The following is an 18,797-nucleotide window of genomic DNA, read 5'->3' on the forward strand; positions in this document are numbered from 1 at the left end:
GCTGGTAGCAAAGTTATAGATCACAACCAAAGGAGCTGTGAGAGCTTGAGGGTGGGACAGCCAGGGACTGTGGCAGTGGACTGGAGTTGATATTAATATGGGTGACCAAGAAGGCAAAAGCCAAAAGCCTCCACTGAGAAGTTTCTAGTGGGGAGATGCCCCGGGTCACTATGCCACCACAAAATAGACACCATGATACGTTTGCTTTTTTCATATCATTGAGACATTACTTCTTCAGAAAAAACCAAAACATTATATTACCAGGAACCTTAAAATGACGTCAACCACAGAGTTTAAACTTTAACAAACTATGTTATTTTAGAAATAGAACATACTGATTTGGACTAACCTATTGATTTCAATTTCAGAAAAAGTTTTTAGTTGTATGGAAAGAGCAATCAGAGATGATGGAACACGGTACTTTTTTTTTTTTTAAAAAGATTTATTTATGAGGCTTCCTTGGCGGTGCAGTGGTTAAGAATCCACCTGCCAAAGCAGGGGACACAGGTTTGAGCCCTGGTTCGGGAAAATTCCACATGCCGCGGAGCAACTAAGCCCGTGCGCCACAACTACTGAGCCTGCACTCTAGAGGCCGCGAGCCACAACTACTGAGCCCATGTGCCACAACTACTGAAACCCACGTGCCACAACTACTGAAGCCCGTGTGCCTAGAGCCTGTGCCCTGCAACAAGAGAAGCCACCACAATGAGAAGCCCATGCACCGCAAAGAATAGCTTATACCCCCGCTTGCCGCATCTAGAGAAAGCTGCGCACAGCAACAGAGACCCGACGCAGCCAAAAATAAAAAATTTATTTTTTAAAAAAAGATTTTTATTTATTTATTTATTTATTTATTTTATTTTACTTTTGGCTGCGTCAGGTCTTCCTTGCAGCACGTGGGATCTTCATTGAGGCATGCGGGGTCTTTTGCTGTGGTGCACGGGCTCTTCGTTGTGGTGCGCGGGCTTCTCTCTAGTTGTAGCATGCAGGTTCCAGAGCACGTGGGCTCTGTAGTTTGCAGCACGTGGGCTCTAGTTGAGGCGCGTGAGCTCAGCAGTTGAGGCACGTGAGCTCAGCAGTTGCGGTGCGCAGGCTTAGTTGCCCCACGGCATGTGGGATCTTAGTTCCCTGACCAGGGATCGAACCTGCATCCCCTGCATTGGAAGGCAGATTCTTTACCACTGGACCACCAGGGAAGTCCCCAACATGGTATCTTTTAAGCTACCAGAAATAGAGAAAAGGGTTCCATGGGCTTTTCTATTTCCTAATTTAACTTTTTAAACAATTTTTTTATTATATCAATTCCCAAACTATTCTCTGAAACTATCAACATCCTGAAATCTTATTTCTGCTGGAACCAGAGAAATGTGGACTCTCAATAAGCATTAGGCAACAAAGTGCTCTGGGACCTCTGAGGCTCCTTCCCGGGGCGGGTAAGCAGGTGGTAAGTGGCCCTTGGGAGCAAAGGTTTTTGAGACAGGCAATAGCAGTGGCGGGGAGGCCGAGCAGAAGAACGCTTCAAACGAAGACCGTGTATCTCTAACCTTTAGGCTTGATTTCTGCAAACTAAGGCTGTCATTTTCGCAGCTCAAGTTACTGGTCATGCCAAGTTTAATAATTCAACAGAAGAAGTGGGAATCACCAAGTGATCACCTGTAGTTTAAGCCCACAAAAGAGAAGTGATTTTACAACTGGGTTCATTTCCAATAAATCTGAATACCTGGTAGCATCATGATTTGTGACAGAAATGTGCTTCCATTTTAACCTCCATAAGCCTAAACATGTACTGAATGTTTCTTAATGAAAAATAGTTTTTCCTACTATCAAAATGTAACTACACTGTAAAACTGAAAAAGAGAAACAGGAAAATACCACCTCTGACTACAACTTATCAAAACTTCTGTAGAATATCAATGTTTTCTCTGTATTTTTTCCAGGTATATGTTATTTTTTACACAGTACAGTCTGAGTAGTTAACAATAGAATACCCATGTTTGGTTAACATTCCAAAATCATATACCCCCGCCTCCAACAGAAACCAAGCACCATCTATACACCAAGCCCTGTGCCAGGTCGCAGAACCGTAACAAGACAGCGTCCCTGACTCACGGAGCTGGGAATGGGTTTCGGAAATGGGCTCCCAGCGCGTGCAGCGGTCGGGCAAGAGCGAAGCAGACACAGGCGTGTGAGAGGGCCCCGAGGCCAGCTCACACCCACACACGGCTGTGCCCTAGGTCCACGGGAAGCCCAGAGTGGCCGGCCTCTCCTCCTCCAGGGATCTTGACCACCTCTGGCTGCTGAGCTGCGTGACATCTACTTGCTCTAAGAATTCCAAATTCTTGTTACTGGGTAAATATATCAATCGAGCTTCATTCCCAGCAGAGGAATCTTTAACAGGTCACTCAGCTTCTATCCAAGTACTCCTGGTAATAAGTTTACATACATACTTGCCCAGACACATTTTCACCTACTTTTGGATAACCACCAACTGTTAAAAAGCTTGTGAGCCCCGGTTACTTTCACTCTCCTGGTTCTGCCTTTGGTTCGTCAGCAATATACGTAAAGAGAACACACTGACTTGTGGTGGCCGGAGGCTATGCCCTTTCTTCCCAGCACTGGCCCTGCTCCTCTCCTCCTCACAGCCCAGATAATACCTTGGGTGGGTCCCCACTGCCATGCTGGTACCGTGCTTCTCCCATCCCTCCCTGGATGAGCTACCATGACTTGGGCCAATCAGCTCCCCAAAACCTGGCAGTCAGGTACAGGTAATTGGATGCCTCTGGAGCTAAAAGATCATACGGATCCGGGGGGCTGGCAGACCGCGTACACTGATGAGCAAGCTGGGAAGGCTGGTGTGCAGGGGGAAGAGGAGACCGGGAAAAAAAAAAGAAAAACTACAGGATACAAAAGCGAGGGAGCCAGAGCGACTTCCTGGGTTTCTGACAATGTCCCAGTTCCTGACTCTTGCTCTTATCTTGAATTTTATGAGCCTCCTTCTGATTAAGCTTGCTTGAGTCATATTCTGATTCCTGCAGCTAATCACTGACTGACTGGGGCAGGCTTATGCTCATCTGTCTCCTGAGCATCCTCTGAGCACTGCCTATACGCAGAGGGCATCTGAGGACAGCCGAGGGCAAGAAACAGCTTCCTCTCTCAAGGAGCTGGAAACTGGCTGAATAAGCAAGAACAGAACTTAATTAGGGAAAACAAACAGGCTGGTGACACTCGATCAGGTCTGGTTTAATGGAAAGAGAACCACAATTCTAGTTCATTCTACCACTGACTACCTGTTTGACCTTAAGCGGGTCCCTTTCTCTCTCTGAGCTTCAGTTTCTTCATCTGTAAAATAAGGAATGTGGAACAGATAACTTTCAAAGTTCCCAGTTACTTTTAGGATTCCTTGAAAGCAGTGGACTCACCTTGTACATATCCAGTAGCGATCATTTTAGAAGCCGGGTGGGTCACAGAATACCTTGCCTCTGCCCAAAGTCCACCACTTCGGTTAGGAGGGAACACAGCACAAGCGCCACCTGCAGTGTGCTGTGCTTGTGATCCTGAGACGAGTCAGGACGAAGGGGGACCTCAGAGAGCTCACCACCCAGAGCAGCGTGTCCAGGAGAACACGAATGAGGGGAACGGCCCAGAGCTGTGCCCTCCAACACGCAGCCAACCAGCCACACATGGCTCTCGAGCACCCGAAAGGAGTCCAGCGCGTGGAACTGAATTTTCACATTTGAGTTTAAATAGCTCTAGGTAGCTAGTGGCTACCATGTTAGAAGGTACAGACCTGAAGGTCAGGACAAAGAACCGCAAGACAAAGCAGCAGCGGTCCAACAGGGACAAACGAAAACCCTAAGGAACATCGGGAATGGAGAGGCTGACCACGCCCGAGAGAAAGGAGGAAGAAATGACAGGGAAGTGGGCTGAAAGATAAGGCGTCCGTCAGTGCTAGAGTGTAGGGAGGAGCTTTCTGGGCACAGGGGCGGAGAGACACTCTGCCTGGGCAAGGCTGCAGCCCCTGGGCCCCGCCCCACGTCCACACTCCCCTTCATCCCCACGGCTGGGCGCCCCTCGTATAAGGTGGCCGTGTGCTCAGCCAGGAAACAGTGTCGCCCAGCCTCCCTACAGCCATGAGTGACCAGGTGACAGAGCTCCAGATGATGAGACACAAGTAATGCTCGTCTAGGGACTTCTTGCAACAGCTCGCTCTCTTGGTGTAGAGGGGTCACCCACCCCCCCACACCCACCCCCCACTCCTTGTTGCTTCCTCCATCATTCTGCTCAGAGCTGTAGGGGAAGCTGAAGGTGAAACAGCCATGTTGTGACCAGGAAGCATCCAAGAGGATGAAACAGAAAAGGAAAAAGGACCCCAGCTCACTGGGGACATCGCGGGGCCAGTGAATGACCTTGCCTTATCATCATCCAGACTTCTCGTTATGTGAGAAAAACTAATCCCTCTCCGGTTACACTAGTGTGGCAGGATTTCCAGTACATTCAGTCAGACACAATCTCTAAATGATGTCAAAAATCTGGTACCTGGAAGTAAGGGGATGAAAAAGGTGGAAGGGGCCGCACAGAGGAAATTAGGCAAATGAATGGAAACCCGGTGACTTTGCCATGTGCTGGTAGAACATCTGGTCTAACGGTATGTAGCCTGCTGTACGCTGGGACATATACCAGGTGTGACTGAGACAGGAGTGTTAAGGACAATGGAAGAAAACTTCCAGGATGTGGTGCACAGATTTCTCTCAGGCAGAATGATGAACTCAAACCACACTAGCCATTTAGCAGGGATAGAAGAAATACCCCTTTGTTGAGGCAGGTATCCCCGCCTATGGCCTCTAATCTAAGCCCCACAATCTAATGAGCCTTGCAGGGCAGAAAAAGCCCACTGTTTCTATATCCCGCCCCCAACACACGGCTTGGCAGGAGACAAGGCTGGTGCTAACAGGAAAAAAGAAAAACCTCGCCTTGGCAACTGGGGAAGATGCTGCCGCAAAAGACAATTCCAAAAACCAAACCGCAGAGGTAAGGCTGTAACCTCTCATTGCCAGAGCTGTCCTTAATCAAAGGTTCTCAAGCGGGGCTGCCCTGGTGGTGCAGTGATTGAGAATCCGCCTGCCAATGCAGGGTACACGGGTTTGATCCCTGGTCCGGGAAGATCCCACATGCTGCGGAGCAACAAAGCCCGTGCGCCACAACTACTGAGCCTGTGCTCTAGAGCCCGCGAGCCACAACTACTGAGCCTGCATGCCACAACTACTGAGCCCACGTGCCACAATTACTGAAGCCCACGTGCCTGGAGCCCGTGCTCCGCACAAGAGAAGCCACCGCAGTGAGAAGCCCGTGCACCGCAACGAAGAGTAGCCCCGCTCACCACAACCAGAGAAAGCCCTCTCACAGCAACAAAGACCCAACACAGCCCAAAATAAATAAATAAAATAAATTAATTTATTAAAAAAAAGTTCTCATGCTAACACACCTGGAGAGGGAGAGGAAATGAAGCACAATACTCAAACTTACTGTGGAAAACCCATTATTCTCTCTGGTATAAAATGCATACTTGGGACTACAAGTTATTTTCAGAATTCTGTAAGACCATAATCACATTATTCCTACTTTGGTAAATGATGTTTAAAATCTTGTTAGTACTCATTCTGCAAATATTTTCATTTATATGAAAGTGATAAAACACATTTACTCGGAAAAACATCCATTCAGAAAGCAGTTTAATGTGTCACTTTGCTTTATCTACGGATTTTACAAAACCACGAGGGCGCTGAGTGTGCCAGCAGCTGTAATTCCGGGGCCGCTTGCTCACATCCGATGCAACGCCCAGTCTTGCCCCTCCAGGAGGCACAGTACATTTTTCATTTAAATGAATGAATTTAACAGAAACCATTCAACTAGGAAGATTCTAATTCTGTTTTTTAAAAAATTAGAATTACCAGTAAATAATGCCCCAAACACGTGCTACATTAGCAGGAGTTAACATTTAATTCTAGAACACTTCCAACGTAAGAATTGTTTTTTCACTCTAACGCAGCTTATCACCAAACAAACACTAACTTAAGTGAGTAAACCAGTCAAAACTCTTGATAATTTATTCCTAAAACTGTCAACAGCTCATTACTGTGATTAAGATGCTGGATCTAGAGCAGAACTGACCTGACTGGAAAAGTAACTGTGTGAACTAAGTGCTGTGGGATAACTGTGAATAACTATGGGCACGTTACTCAATATTTCTAGCCTCCTCTCCAAAATAATGGGCACAGTACCAACTGCACGGAGCTGACGTGAGGATTACCAGCCAACTGTGAAAGTGCAAACACCAAATGCTCAATACATGATAAGGATAATGACAATGGCTATTATTAATGTTCAGTTAGCTTTACTGCAAAGAAGACAGAATTTGTTGGCTGTTTCATAATCTGCCATAAAATACATTTCTAATTTTCAATCTTTTTTTTTTTTTTTTTTTTTTACTAACAACCACTCAGGGCTTTTTTGGCTGGAGTTTAAATCAGAATAGGACGTACCCTTCCTTGCCCATCAGCTTAAGAAATTCCGAGGACCTCGAAGTGTGGTCCCCAAATCTGCAGTGTCAGCATCACCTGGGAACTTGTAAGCACTGCACATTCGCAGGCTCCACCAAGAATTCAGAATCGGAAACTTCAGGGATGAGGAACAGCAATCTGTGTTTCCACAAGTTCTCCAGGGGGTTCTGGGCACACAGTTCTGAGAACAGCTGAAAGAAAGGTAGCCCTGGGCCAGTGTCACTAACCTGCGGCCCTGGGACTATCTCCCCTGCCTCTCAGAATGGGAGAGCTGTGGAAGCCCTGACGGAGGTTCCCCAGCCCTCGCCTTCCCAGGAGCTTCTGGGGGAAACACCAAAATCCCCCGCACCCGCCCTCTCAGCCTAGAGGGGAAGAAAGGCAAACGCGGCCAGCAGCAGGGAGGCTCACCCACCCCCACTGGCCTAACCGTCCCCATGGGCAGAATCACGGGTGGCAACTCAAAGCCCCCCAGAGAACGAGGTTCCACACTCACCCTTAAAACCCTTTCTTAGCACACGACCACACGAAACCGCGTAAATGAAAGTTCGCAGCAGCACTATTCAGAAACGGCCAAGAGGTGGAAACAACCCAAATGTCCATCGACTGGTAAATGACTATATTTGAGGTCTATCCATACAATGGAGTATTGATTGACCGTAAAAAGGAATGAAGCGCTGATACGCGCTACAACACGATGAGCCTTGAAAACATTAGGCTAAGCGAAAGCAGCCCCACTCATGGAACCACATATCGCATGATTGCGTTTATATAAAATGTCCAGAATAGGCAAATCTATAGAGACAGAAAGATGATTAGTGGTTGTCTAGGGTTTGGGGGAGGGGGGTTGGTTTTGGGAAGTGTCAGCTATGGGTTTCTTTCTGGGGGACAAAAATATTTTAAAATTAGATTGTGGTTATGGTTCCATAACCATGTAAATACAGAAAAACACACTGTATACTTTAAACGGGTGAATTGTACAATACGTGAACTTTAGCTCAATAAAGCTGTTTTTTAAAACAAAACACGAGCCTTCCTGCCAAGGACTCCTCCTTTGAGTTAATCTACACTCCCCTGGCAGTGCTGTCCAGGCTGTAGGGTATCATCATTCTCAGGGCCATGTAAGTGAAGGGTCCATACTTGCAGGGCCCTAAAAGTTGAGTGCCTCCTTAAATTTTGCACTCAGGGTGCCTGCCTGCCTCACCCTAGTCCTGCCCCGATTTTGAGACTGCTTCAGGTTCAGATATGTCTACAGACTCTATCCCCCTGAGAATAGTTTCAAACTACCTACCATTCATTTCCTTGCTTTACAAACTTCAGTGGTTTGCCCCAGTCTCTACAGATTACAGTTCAAGGGTGACAAATCTAGATCTTCGACTTTGGACTCTAATCCCGCAGGCGCACAGGCTCTGGAGTTAGATGAGCCCTAAGGAGGAATTCCCTGCCAGCCAGGGTGCCGTAAGCAGGATTCACACCCAGGCCTTTGGGCTCCAGAAGCTCCAGCGCCCAAGCTCTCGGCCCTCAGCCCCTGCAGCCTGCCTACCAACAGCAGAGGTTAAAATTTCGTCTCTGTATCACCATCAACCCTTGACCCCAGCCTCTGCACAAAGCGTAAGGGACTGACTGTTTAAATGCCAATGGTTAATTAGGAAAGGCTCCATCAACGCTAACTTACAACTGTTACCAGGCACACAAACAGCAAACTGAGGTAGAATCTTGCCATTCACTGTGGCTTCCCCATCTGTAATCACGCGCCAAGAAAGCACAATAAAGGAGAAAAAGCTAGTAGCTTCCAACTACTGAAATCCATGAACAATCAATCCCTGGCTTGCAATACTTTATCTTGAACCTGGTCTTTCTTGGCCACAGAAAAGCAAAGTTATATGGAAAGTAAGTTAAGAACAATCTGAAAAAGTCATGTATCTGGCAATCAGAGACCATTTTTTTCTTCCTTATTTTGCCCACTCCCTAAAACCTTGTAGAAAAACAAAGAAAAACATCCTGATTTCAGAAGGTAGCTCTCCCCATTCAATTAAGTTGCAAATGAGCGAGGAAGGGACATACTATAACCAAAAGAAGGCCAAAAGCAAAAACAATGGAAAAAAAGAAAGCACGCTTTTCTGGGATTGGAAAAAGAAAGGAGGGTGATCAAGACACAGGGAGCAACATTGCCACCAAGTGGTGACAGTGCCTCAAGTCACCCTCTGACATCTAACTAAACCAGCGGTTTCACTCAGGGTCCCAATCAGAATGCTTTGGGTGGGTTTAAAAAGAAAGAAGAGTTCAAGCGCAGGCCCATCCCCACCCTCCTGACACAGTGACAGCAGAGGGGCAGGTGCAGCCCGCCCATATTATAAGTCTCCCCACGTGACTGATACACAGTGAACGCGGAGAACCGGGGATCAAAACAAAGGGTCATACAGATGTCACTGTGATGCTTACAGGCTCCAGTGAAGTCCTACTTGCAGCTATTCTGCTTAGATCATCCGTTACAATTTCCCAATGGTATATAAATTTTTGAAAATTTGGCCATGAACAATACAAATAAATCATAGTCACACAGCAGTTTCTACGTTTTTCACAATGATATAAAATAGTCATTATAAAGATTCAGGTTATATTTCCTTGGTTTTGCCATTACTATTTACATCTAATATCTAATCCAATCAACTTAACTGTATCATAAATTAGGCATATTGACACAGCCATACTCAACACAAAAACCCTTTGAACTTTAGTTTCAGTGGACTATTTACTTATACAATGGGTTTCAAATCAATAAATCTTATCTATATTAGATGGGTTTTCCTTTTTTAAACAAGACACGTAAAGCCTGAATGCTTCTATTGTTGGCGAAATCGGTAAATGCACAACGTAATCTGAAATGCTTAAATGAAAGGCATTAGACCAAGACTAAAATTGTTCCTTGGCACAGAGGTAAGTAAAAGAATTTTCCCCCATTCCACAGTTGGGAGTTACCTAAAAAATTATTTCTTAACAACAAAGAATTATTTTTTGTATGAAACACTACGAAGAAAAACTGTGGAGTATTTCTACTACCAAACATCTAAGTCAGAAGTTGATTTTCAGCATCTTTTGCAGGCATGACAATTAGGGTCTGAGCCCACAGCTAAGAAAACAAACACCTGCACACTCTCTGTGCCCCTCTGCCACCCAGGAGACAAAGCTTCCCTAAAAAATAAAGCAGCAGGAACGAGGCAGAGGCCAGATGTTTGGTTTCACTTGGCACATTGTCAGATTCTTCTTTATCCCTACTGCCATGTGTTTTGTATCACTGCATTTTCCCCACCAGAGCAACTCTTTGCTTCTCCAGGCAGCACAAATCCTCTCAAAAAATGTCACTGACGACCCAGATTTATTTGAGGTCTGACACACACGGGTGACGCCTTAGGTTATCTCCAACAGCAGAGAGACACAGAGGAGTCCTAAACCTAGGACTAGATGGTCTGGGCTGGACGGACCATGGTCACTCATTCTAAGCTCTTGCCACTCACAGTGGACCAGTATCATCAGCATCACTGGGGAGCCTGTCAGAAACGGAGACCATCTGGACCCACCCAGACCCACAGCACCAGAATCTGCCTCTACCAAGATCGCCAGAGGACTCTGAGCACACAGCAGTTTGTGAAGTGCTGCTCTAGATCAGGATCCGGAGAAAGCCATTTAATCTACAGGTGTGTTCACTCTCCATCTGAGGGATGAGCGTACCTCTACTGCCTTTACCTTCAGAGCAGGCCTGTGGTGGGGATCAACAGTGGGAAGGCTTGAAAGTGACAAAGGGCGGTTATCAGGAACAATAACGTCTGCCCGCAGCCCGCTCTACAAATGCAGTCTCAAACACACCCGACCTTCAGGGCTCTGCCTTGTGACAGATTTAACTGGGCCCCCATAACACCACCCTCTGTCGAGTTTATAGTTTACCAAGTACGTACCTTTCACACAGTCAGTCTCTCACAAACCTTTCACCCAAAGAACCGGTAACACAAAGGAGAGAGAATGCCTTTCCCTGGGGTTTCTGGGGCACCAGTTATAAGTGGCCACAAACTTAAAGCATCACTGAAGACGCTGCTTTAAATTTGAACCACCATGCAACTCTTAGTATTCTACTTTACAATCTACTTATGTTTGTTTTATCACAAAAATAAACTTGCCTTGCCAAGTCTCCAAGCACAAACTGGTGGTTGCCCTATTGATCACAGGGTTCCCCAGTGATGCGGTGATGCTGTACACCTGACCTACCAGCTGAGAAGCAGACACCCGCCTTTCTCCAAGGGTCACAATGGAAACCACCCTGCTAGACTCTGGTAAACTAACTTCAAGTGGGAATCCCTAGAAGAGGCCAACTGGTCTCTGTTGAGTTAAAAACAAACAAAACAGCCTGGGATTTGGGAATGTTTGCGCTTGTTCTACTAAACATTTGTAAGTAAATTTCTAATGGAAATTAACTGCCTACCAGTTAGGTCTCCAAAACATGAAATTCAGATTCTTACAGCTCAATTATTTCACAGGAATTGTGCACAGAGAAAGCCACACACCCCTGAGGAAGGGACAAGCTGACTTTGAGACAGTATCTGTGCAGTCTAATCTCTCCATTTCTGTCCACACTGCCTGGCTTTGGACTTTCCTCTCTTTCACACTATACTTAACTGGAGTCACACTCCCTACTCACTAACACGTTTCTCTCTAGAATTTAGCCCATCTATGAAAACCAGAACCAAATTACAGAAAATTCTATTTCTCCTTCCCTTGTACCCTTACAGCTCTGCAAACACCATGGTTTTTAAATTTCTAGTTTCCTTTATTAGTTTTTTCCAAAGAGGATGAAATGGATGGGACAGTACAAATATCCCTGTCTCACTCTTTTACCTTGAAGAAAGGTTAGACCTGTTTCACTGACGTTCGCAGTGCCAGAATACAAATGCAAAAGAGCCACAAAGAGCCACTCTGAGTACCTGGAACATTTTAAAGTTCCTGAAACTTTTAAAGGAACTGCTAAAGTGTTCCTTACAAGTAGACTTACAAGTCCCTCATGCCACCGGCTGCAGACACCTGGGCCGCCCATGGGTCCCACCCCTGAGGCAGAGCCGCAAAGAGGCCTAGAGGCACCTCTAGCAGCACGCTCTCTGCCTGGGACAGCCTGGCTGACGCAGGGACCTCTGGGACCCTCAGCTGCCTGGGGATCTGGAAGTCTCACAGCTGGAGGGGAACATGCAGAAAGCATGTTGGTCCAAGTGGTCCCAGACCACTGTGGAAGGTGCTGCTCTCTGCGCCCTAAGGATGGGAAGCAAACAGCGGCAGAGAATGAAGATGTCTGATTTGGGAGGAAAAAATTTAGACAGATGTTAAGAAATCAACCTCCCTCCCCGGCACACTCCAGTCCCAGTGCTAACATGCAGGGAGGGGTACGATTAACTGAAGGCAAGTCCACATGTTAAAATGCTCTGAAATGTGTTGCTGCCTGGCTGGCAAGGGGACACAGGAATAGACTGAGAACAAACGCCTGACACAGGGAGGCTCCAGAGGAGGGAGCAGGCCCGCAGGGCCTATGTGCAGTTCACCAGGAACTGCAGGGCACAGACCCACGACCTCTGGTCCTGCCGCCCAGCTCTGTGGTTTGGGGAAAGTGACTTCAGCCACTCCAAGCCTCTGCTCCCTCATCTGTGAAACTGGTGTAATAAAAATGTCGACCTTCTTAAGGTTGACTGGGGATTAAAGGAAATAACTCATGTAAAGCTCTTGACAAAAAAAGGGGCATAAGTTATTATTATTATACCAATTCAGAGTTGTAAATGCTTTTATTTTCTCTTACCTCTCTCTTTCATACGCAGAGTACCTACCACATAATTTAAAAATTCAGGCAGCATTTCTGAAGTAAGAGCAGAAAGGACATAAGCAGGAAGAAGAGGAAGGAGGAGGGAGTTGAGAAATCACTAAGGACCAAATATTAAGCTTGTAAGAATCTGAGCAATTTACTTGCCTTCCCTTAAAAGTCATATAGCCTGTGGACTGGGGAACCTGGTGATAGAGATAATGAATAAGTAAATAACTAGAGTATGTTTCAAAGAGATAAATGCTATGGGAAAAATCAGGATAAGATTAGGAATGTCTGATGGGGTGCGGTGCCACTTGAAATACAGCGGCCAGTGCAGCTTCAGTGAAAAGGTGATTTTCAACAATAATCTGAAGCAGGTGAGGGACTTAGTCATGGTTGTATCAGTGGAAGAGCATTCCAGGCATGGCCATGGCTCACACTGGCCGCCAGAGAATCAAAACCCCAGCCAGTCAGCACAGCAGCTCCTCCGGGGCTCCAGCGGCAGGACGGCGCGGGCCGGCGGCTCCACGGCAACCCCCTGCAGAGGGGCCGAGGCCAGAGAAGCTTCCGGCGGGAGCACCAGGATTTCCACACGGGGAAGGTGACTTGATACCAGAAACGTGTGCACCACTGATAAGTCTTTCTAATCTTGTGAATTCTTCAATTCTTAAAAAAAATGCCAATAAAAACATCACGCTCCCCTACCTCAATCAGTGTGGCAAGAGGCATAATTAACCCTATATCATAGGTGAGAAATCAGACAGCTGGCTCCAGATCACGGCTCCTGAGGGGAAAAGCTGGGATTTGGATGCAGGCACTCCGCTCCTGCTTTCAGAGGAGGTTTCCCTGAATGAGCTCTAAATTCTTTCCCTAAGTTCATCTTCATGACCACCTCAGACCACGATGAAGAGGTCAGCTCTCTGCTTTCCTACAAACAAGCAGGTGATCCTGGGGGGCCTGTCAGGCAGACATTGGGGCACTACTTTTAGTACCATTTCCGGCAGAAAGATGGACCCACCAAGTCCTGGGTTCCCAGTTCCCTGGAGACCATGCCGACCGGCCCGCAGGGTACTGGACGGATCTGCTCAGTGCTCTGACCTCTGGGGCAATAACGACTTATCCCATCTCATTCCCTGCAAACTTCTGCCCAGCTGGGTCCGAGGGCCCAGGATTCACCAAAGAACCCTGTCCACGGCAAACATTATCAATAACAATGCAACATGGAGTTAAATATCCATTTCTTACAATATTCCCAGACTAAACCAATTAAAAAGAGAAGTTTTCTGCTTAACTTTTAAAAAGAGAATTCAGACACAAACTATGGCGTTCTTCCCCGTTCCCCTTCTACCTGCTGGGGTGACACAAGATCACATTGTCTCACGCCGCCCACAGTGTCATCTCCTTGCCTATTTTATCCTGGGGTTCTCCAGAGAATCGAGCATTTGCCAGCACCGACTAATCTTCTGACTCAGGTCCCCCAGACGCCGACCAGGAGATACCAGTGCGGGTCCCGTCTAGAAACTCACTGTACTTCCAGGAAGTATGGGAAAAGAGTGGCACCAGGGTGGCGCCTGTAGACACCAGCCACTTCCTCAGAGGCCAGAGCTCCAACCGGGAGCTGTGCATTTTACGAGCCTGCTCTTTTCTACAGCCACTACTGCAGCAACCCCTTTGGCTTAGAATTTTACAAGTTTAAAAAGGAGGGAACTAGGTTACACCATCTGGCTGTTGGACATTAGTAGGCAATCTACAACATGAAAATGAAATCTTTAAAAGTGTCTAAAATGATACAAACTGAAATAACTCAATTTACTAAAAAAATTTTTTAATCACCCTGAATGAATAAAGCCAGCACTCCTTTACATTGCTCCTGCTAGGGAACACTGGTATAGGAAGCTAAACACACCACTGCTGCAAACGCAATAACAGTAACAAAAATGTTACCACTTGACACGAGATACGTCTTTAGGTTTCCAAAGCACTTTCACATTTATCATTTAATGTGATTCCATGAGATGTGAAGAGCCAAAACTACTGTAACCATTTTATAACCAAAGGAACTAAGTACAAATGAAGTTCTATGATTTGTATCACAAAGCGAGCTGAGCCCAAACCAGACTCTTGTTTAATTTGGCAGAGGACTCATTATCCGAATCAAATATTAAGAACTCTGGGGGAGAGAGGCAGGGAGGGAGAGAGAAGAAACAACAATGGGGGAAGGGGAGCAGGAAGGGAGGGTTCCTCCAACAGCACCTCCTCCCCCAAGACAGCTGCAGGGAACCTGTCTGAACACTCCTGGGTTAGCCTTGGCTGCTTCCTAAGAGACATGAAGAAGTGTGTCGACGGACAAGAGTCTCCACTACATGCAGTCTTGCAATCTGAGGAATTCAAGTAATCTTTGGAGGTCTGTTTTGCTGTGCTTTTATAAGGGAAAAATGTTTTCTGATTAAGGAACACTAAGGAAAATAAATATCTACTGTTGAAAGTTTATATCACTGGGCAGAGAAAAATCTTAATTTTACTCCGAGGAACTGCATTTAGACTCTTCTTTTACATTATAACTCAACATACAAAGGCCTAAAGATCAACTTTAGCACGTCCTATACAGGCATACCTTGTTTTATTGTGCTTATTAGCTCTACTGTACTTCACAGACACTGCATTTTTTAGAAACTGAATGTCTGTGGCAACCCTGAATTGTCAGATGATAGTTAGCATTTTTTAGCAATCAAGGTATTTTTAGGTAAGGTATGTATGTCTCTTTTAGACATAATGCTATGGCACACTTAAAAGACTACATTATAGTGTCTATACTATAGGGTAAACATAACTTTTATGTGTGCACTGGGAAATGACAACATTTGTGTGATTCGCCTTATTGCAATATTCTTCTTATTGTGCTGGTCTGGAACCCTAACCCATAATATCTCTGAGGTCTGCCTGTATTTCTTTAGGGGACACAAGAAGGATGAGAGAGAGTCCTCCTGTGACACCAGATTGAGTGACAGCAAATGACAAGGCACAGATCATCACAGGTGTGACCAGTGGGATAGAGGTACCTCTAAAACCACACCATGCTGAGGTAGGGTGGAAACCTACACTTCAGTTGCAGACAGGGAAAACAGATCCGCTGGAAACAGTGATAGGCATTGCCATTGAACTTCTCAACCAGGGAACTTTAAAATCAGGGGATGATTTTGACTTGAGATCTCACTTCACCTCTTCTTCCACCAAATGTGCTTTTGCTACAGATGAAACTCGAGCCAGGATCTAGCTTTACGTTGGGGGTGGGCCTTACCTTCGTGTCTGCCGGGAGAATCGCAGGCTTTCTGCGGGGTGGCCACTCGAAGGAAGATCTGCTGCCTCCACGAGTGTCTCCGTGTCTTTACGGGGGTCCCGCTGGCGTCACCAAGATGGCTGGCTTTGGACTCAAAGTCCCTAAAATTAGAAGACAATTGATTTATGACTGGTGAGGAGATATAAGCAGGTATTTTAGCTTGACTTTTTTTTGTTTTTTAAACAGAGCACTAAATTATAAATTATCTTTGTACCAGCAAACATAACTAGATAATCACAGGCATCAAATCAAACTCGCAGTGGGGCAACACTCCCACAGGACTGCTTTCTGACAGGGTGCTTTTTATGGAAAGAGTCAGGGTACATGTCCTTAATTTATTTTTATGGTAAAAGATATTAAGAACTACACTCCATGGATCTTGGCTTCCAATTGGGCCTCTCTTGGTGCCACTTCAGAAAAGAGAGACAGCCTAAAGGGGGCGCTGTCACCCAGGCCACAATCTCCCCTAGTCTGTGTGAGGGGAGATTTTCTTAGCATAGGCCTGCGTCTCCAAGGATCATCACAAAAAAAAAAAAAAAAAAAAAAGAAAAAAAAAAACCGTTAAATTACACAGAACCAGCAAGGGCAATAATTATGCAGTCACTTGCTAATAATGACTTTTACCATCTGTATGTTTTAAACTGCAAAATAAAGTATAGTTTTCAATATACAGAAACACAATCACTAATTTCCTTTCTATTCACGGGACAACTTGGGGAACCCCTTGTAACTTACACCTGAATATATACCAACAACTGAACAATCATCTGAACTTGGAGATCAAACATCCTGACTGATTTATTGGCAGCCATATATGCTCATTATCCAGAAACACTTCTATCATTTAGAGACAATGGTTAAGACTTTCTTTAATTTACTGAAAATAACCATGTATTAATAAACTAATCCTAGTCAAAACTGGATAACAGGTTGACTCCACATTTTTTTAAATCACATCATCAGTAAGAAAAATTATAAGAAAGAAGATATAATAGATCTAGCGAAAATGGTTTTTTAAATGGCAAAAGTACAGATGAAAAATCCCTATATGTCTAACAATCAACACTTCTACCCAGACTTGATATATCTAAATTAAACTCTACCTTTTTGTGTTCATAAAGTCAGAGGTGTTATTTTCATCTACAGGAGCCAGAAATTTTAGAAAATTTGGCACAGAGGAAGAAGAATGAAGTTTTTTCCGCAGGGCATTACGGTAGGAGATGCTGAGAGTGTGGTTGAAAAAAAGAGTTTAGGATAAAGAAACACAAACACACAAAGTATAAAACATAACCTTCAAAACAGAAGAAACATTTTATAGTTCTAAGGCTAAGAAAATTAAAGCAGGTAAGAAATCAAAAATAGTTTACAAATGAGATTTAACTTTCATTTCAGTCAATAAAATTCTATTATTGTAAATGAATGGAATCAATGAACTAATTAACAAACATCAGTCCAGTTACATAAGATGAATAAATTCTAAAGATGTGCTGTGCACCATTGTGCCTGCAGTTACAACACTCTGCCCATAGTTAGTCATACCGTGAACACGCAAAAAATGTGTTAAGAGGGTAGATCTCATGTAAAGCATTCTGACCAAAATAAAAACAAAACCACAACAATAAAAAATTCAGTCCATCATCCAAAATGACTCCTTCCTTCCAAAGTAGAAAAATAATTTTCCTAAATTAATGAGGAAGTTTCTGATATGGCACAAATCGCAATGTATATGATCAAGCACATTGCTGTTAACGTGTGTGTGTGGGGGTGTGTGTGTGTGTGTGTGTGTACACTAGGGCAGGGGAATGTGAAAATAAGTATATAAAAAATAATTTGCCATCAAGACTGTTTTCATAGTAATTTTGAGGGAATTAATCAACAGTAAAATTAAGTAGATTCAAATGATAGACTGAAAATAGGAAAACCAAAACCAGACAAGCACACACACACACACACACACACACATGCACACACACACAAGCGGTGGCCCCGGGGTCCTTGTGTGGACATTCAGCACACTCTTTCTGCGTGAGCATCCCAGGAAGACGAACGACACTGAACTTGCCATGCGGGTGGCTCACCTCTTTGGCACGGCATTGCCACTCTGTTCTCCACTTGGGTTATGTTTGAGGTACTTAAAGAAATTGGGCGAGGAGGCGGAGGGGGTAAGACGAGGTGGAGGAGCAGCTGAGGACTGACCTGAGCCACCTTCAGACTCGCCGACAGGGGGATGATTCCCACTAAATAGCAATTAGAGAGAAAGCAGGGGAGTTAAAGGCGGGGACGGAACCGCGCAGGAAACGCAGAGGACACACGGAGGAAACAGGAACTGTCACAGTTAGAGGGTGCTCTCCTCTTCTGCACCCCAATTCCTGCTGGCAAAGGCAGCTCTCAGTCAAGAGGGCACCGTGCAAGGTCCCTCTTGATCACTTCCCACATGCCTATGTGCGCAAGAGACCCGTTTCCTCTACTCCTTTTTTAGGATCTGACGGGGGGAAAATTTTTTTTAATTAAAACAAAAGCAAAGGAAAGCAAAACAAAATCCAGAGTTTTAGAAATACATCTCTCGTCAAAATGAACAATAACCTGCCTTGAATGTCCAAGTCTCATTTCCTGTGCATAAGTGAGCAGAGAGTTCACGAGGGGGGAGCAAAGCCAAAGAGGCATGCTGGGGGACGGAGGAGGAGGGGAGACAGTACCGCGCCCCCTCATCACCCACGCCCCACAGGACCCTTTAGGAAGCTGCATTCTTAGGGGAGAAGGGAAATGGACTGTCAGGGACTTCTCATTTCCTGCCACCTCTGGCTTGTGTGAAACAGTGGGCTTATTAGCAAGAGGACTAGAAATCTCCAGACAGGAAAAGTTCCATTATCACTAAAGTGCCAGAAAAAGAGGGGTGGGAGCCAGTGGAGAGGCAGAATAAAAGGAGTGTGCGCACAGGCTTTTAAGAAACATGACAAGAACCCACAAAGCCTCAAACAAACTATGCTTGTCTCCAAAACATCACAGAATTGAACATTAGCTTCTGAAGCATGTCCTGCTTTGGGATCACAATTATCCAGCCAAATTCCAAAGA

The 18,797-nt window shown here is 45.3% G+C and overlaps 1 protein-coding gene across 5 annotated transcripts in view; it reads right to left on the minus strand.

Annotated features, from left to right (window-relative positions):
* The window catches only part of TBC1D1 (TBC1 domain family member 1), a 215,191-nt gene that overhangs the window by 56,165 nt on the left and 140,229 nt on the right, over positions 1-18,797 (minus strand). For 2 of the 5 annotated variants that reach the window (XM_060012704.1, XM_060012707.1), the window contains exons 11-13: positions 17,803-17,961; positions 16,828-16,947; positions 15,686-15,825 (exon numbers count right to left, since the gene is read on the minus strand). In XM_060012704.1, the coding sequence (XP_059868687.1) occupies positions 15,686-15,825; positions 16,828-16,947; positions 17,803-17,961 (419 nt within the window). The remainder of the gene's footprint in view (positions 1-15,685; positions 15,826-16,827; positions 16,948-17,802; positions 17,962-18,797) is intronic. The other 3 variants (XM_060012706.1, XM_060012708.1, XM_060012705.1) reach the window with 2 other exon arrangements.

The sequence above is a fragment of the Delphinus delphis genome, chromosome 5 (genome assembly GCF_949987515.2).
Source record: "Delphinus delphis chromosome 5, mDelDel1.2, whole genome shotgun sequence".
In the NCBI taxonomy this organism is placed as follows: Eukaryota; Metazoa; Chordata; class Mammalia; order Artiodactyla; family Delphinidae; genus Delphinus; species Delphinus delphis.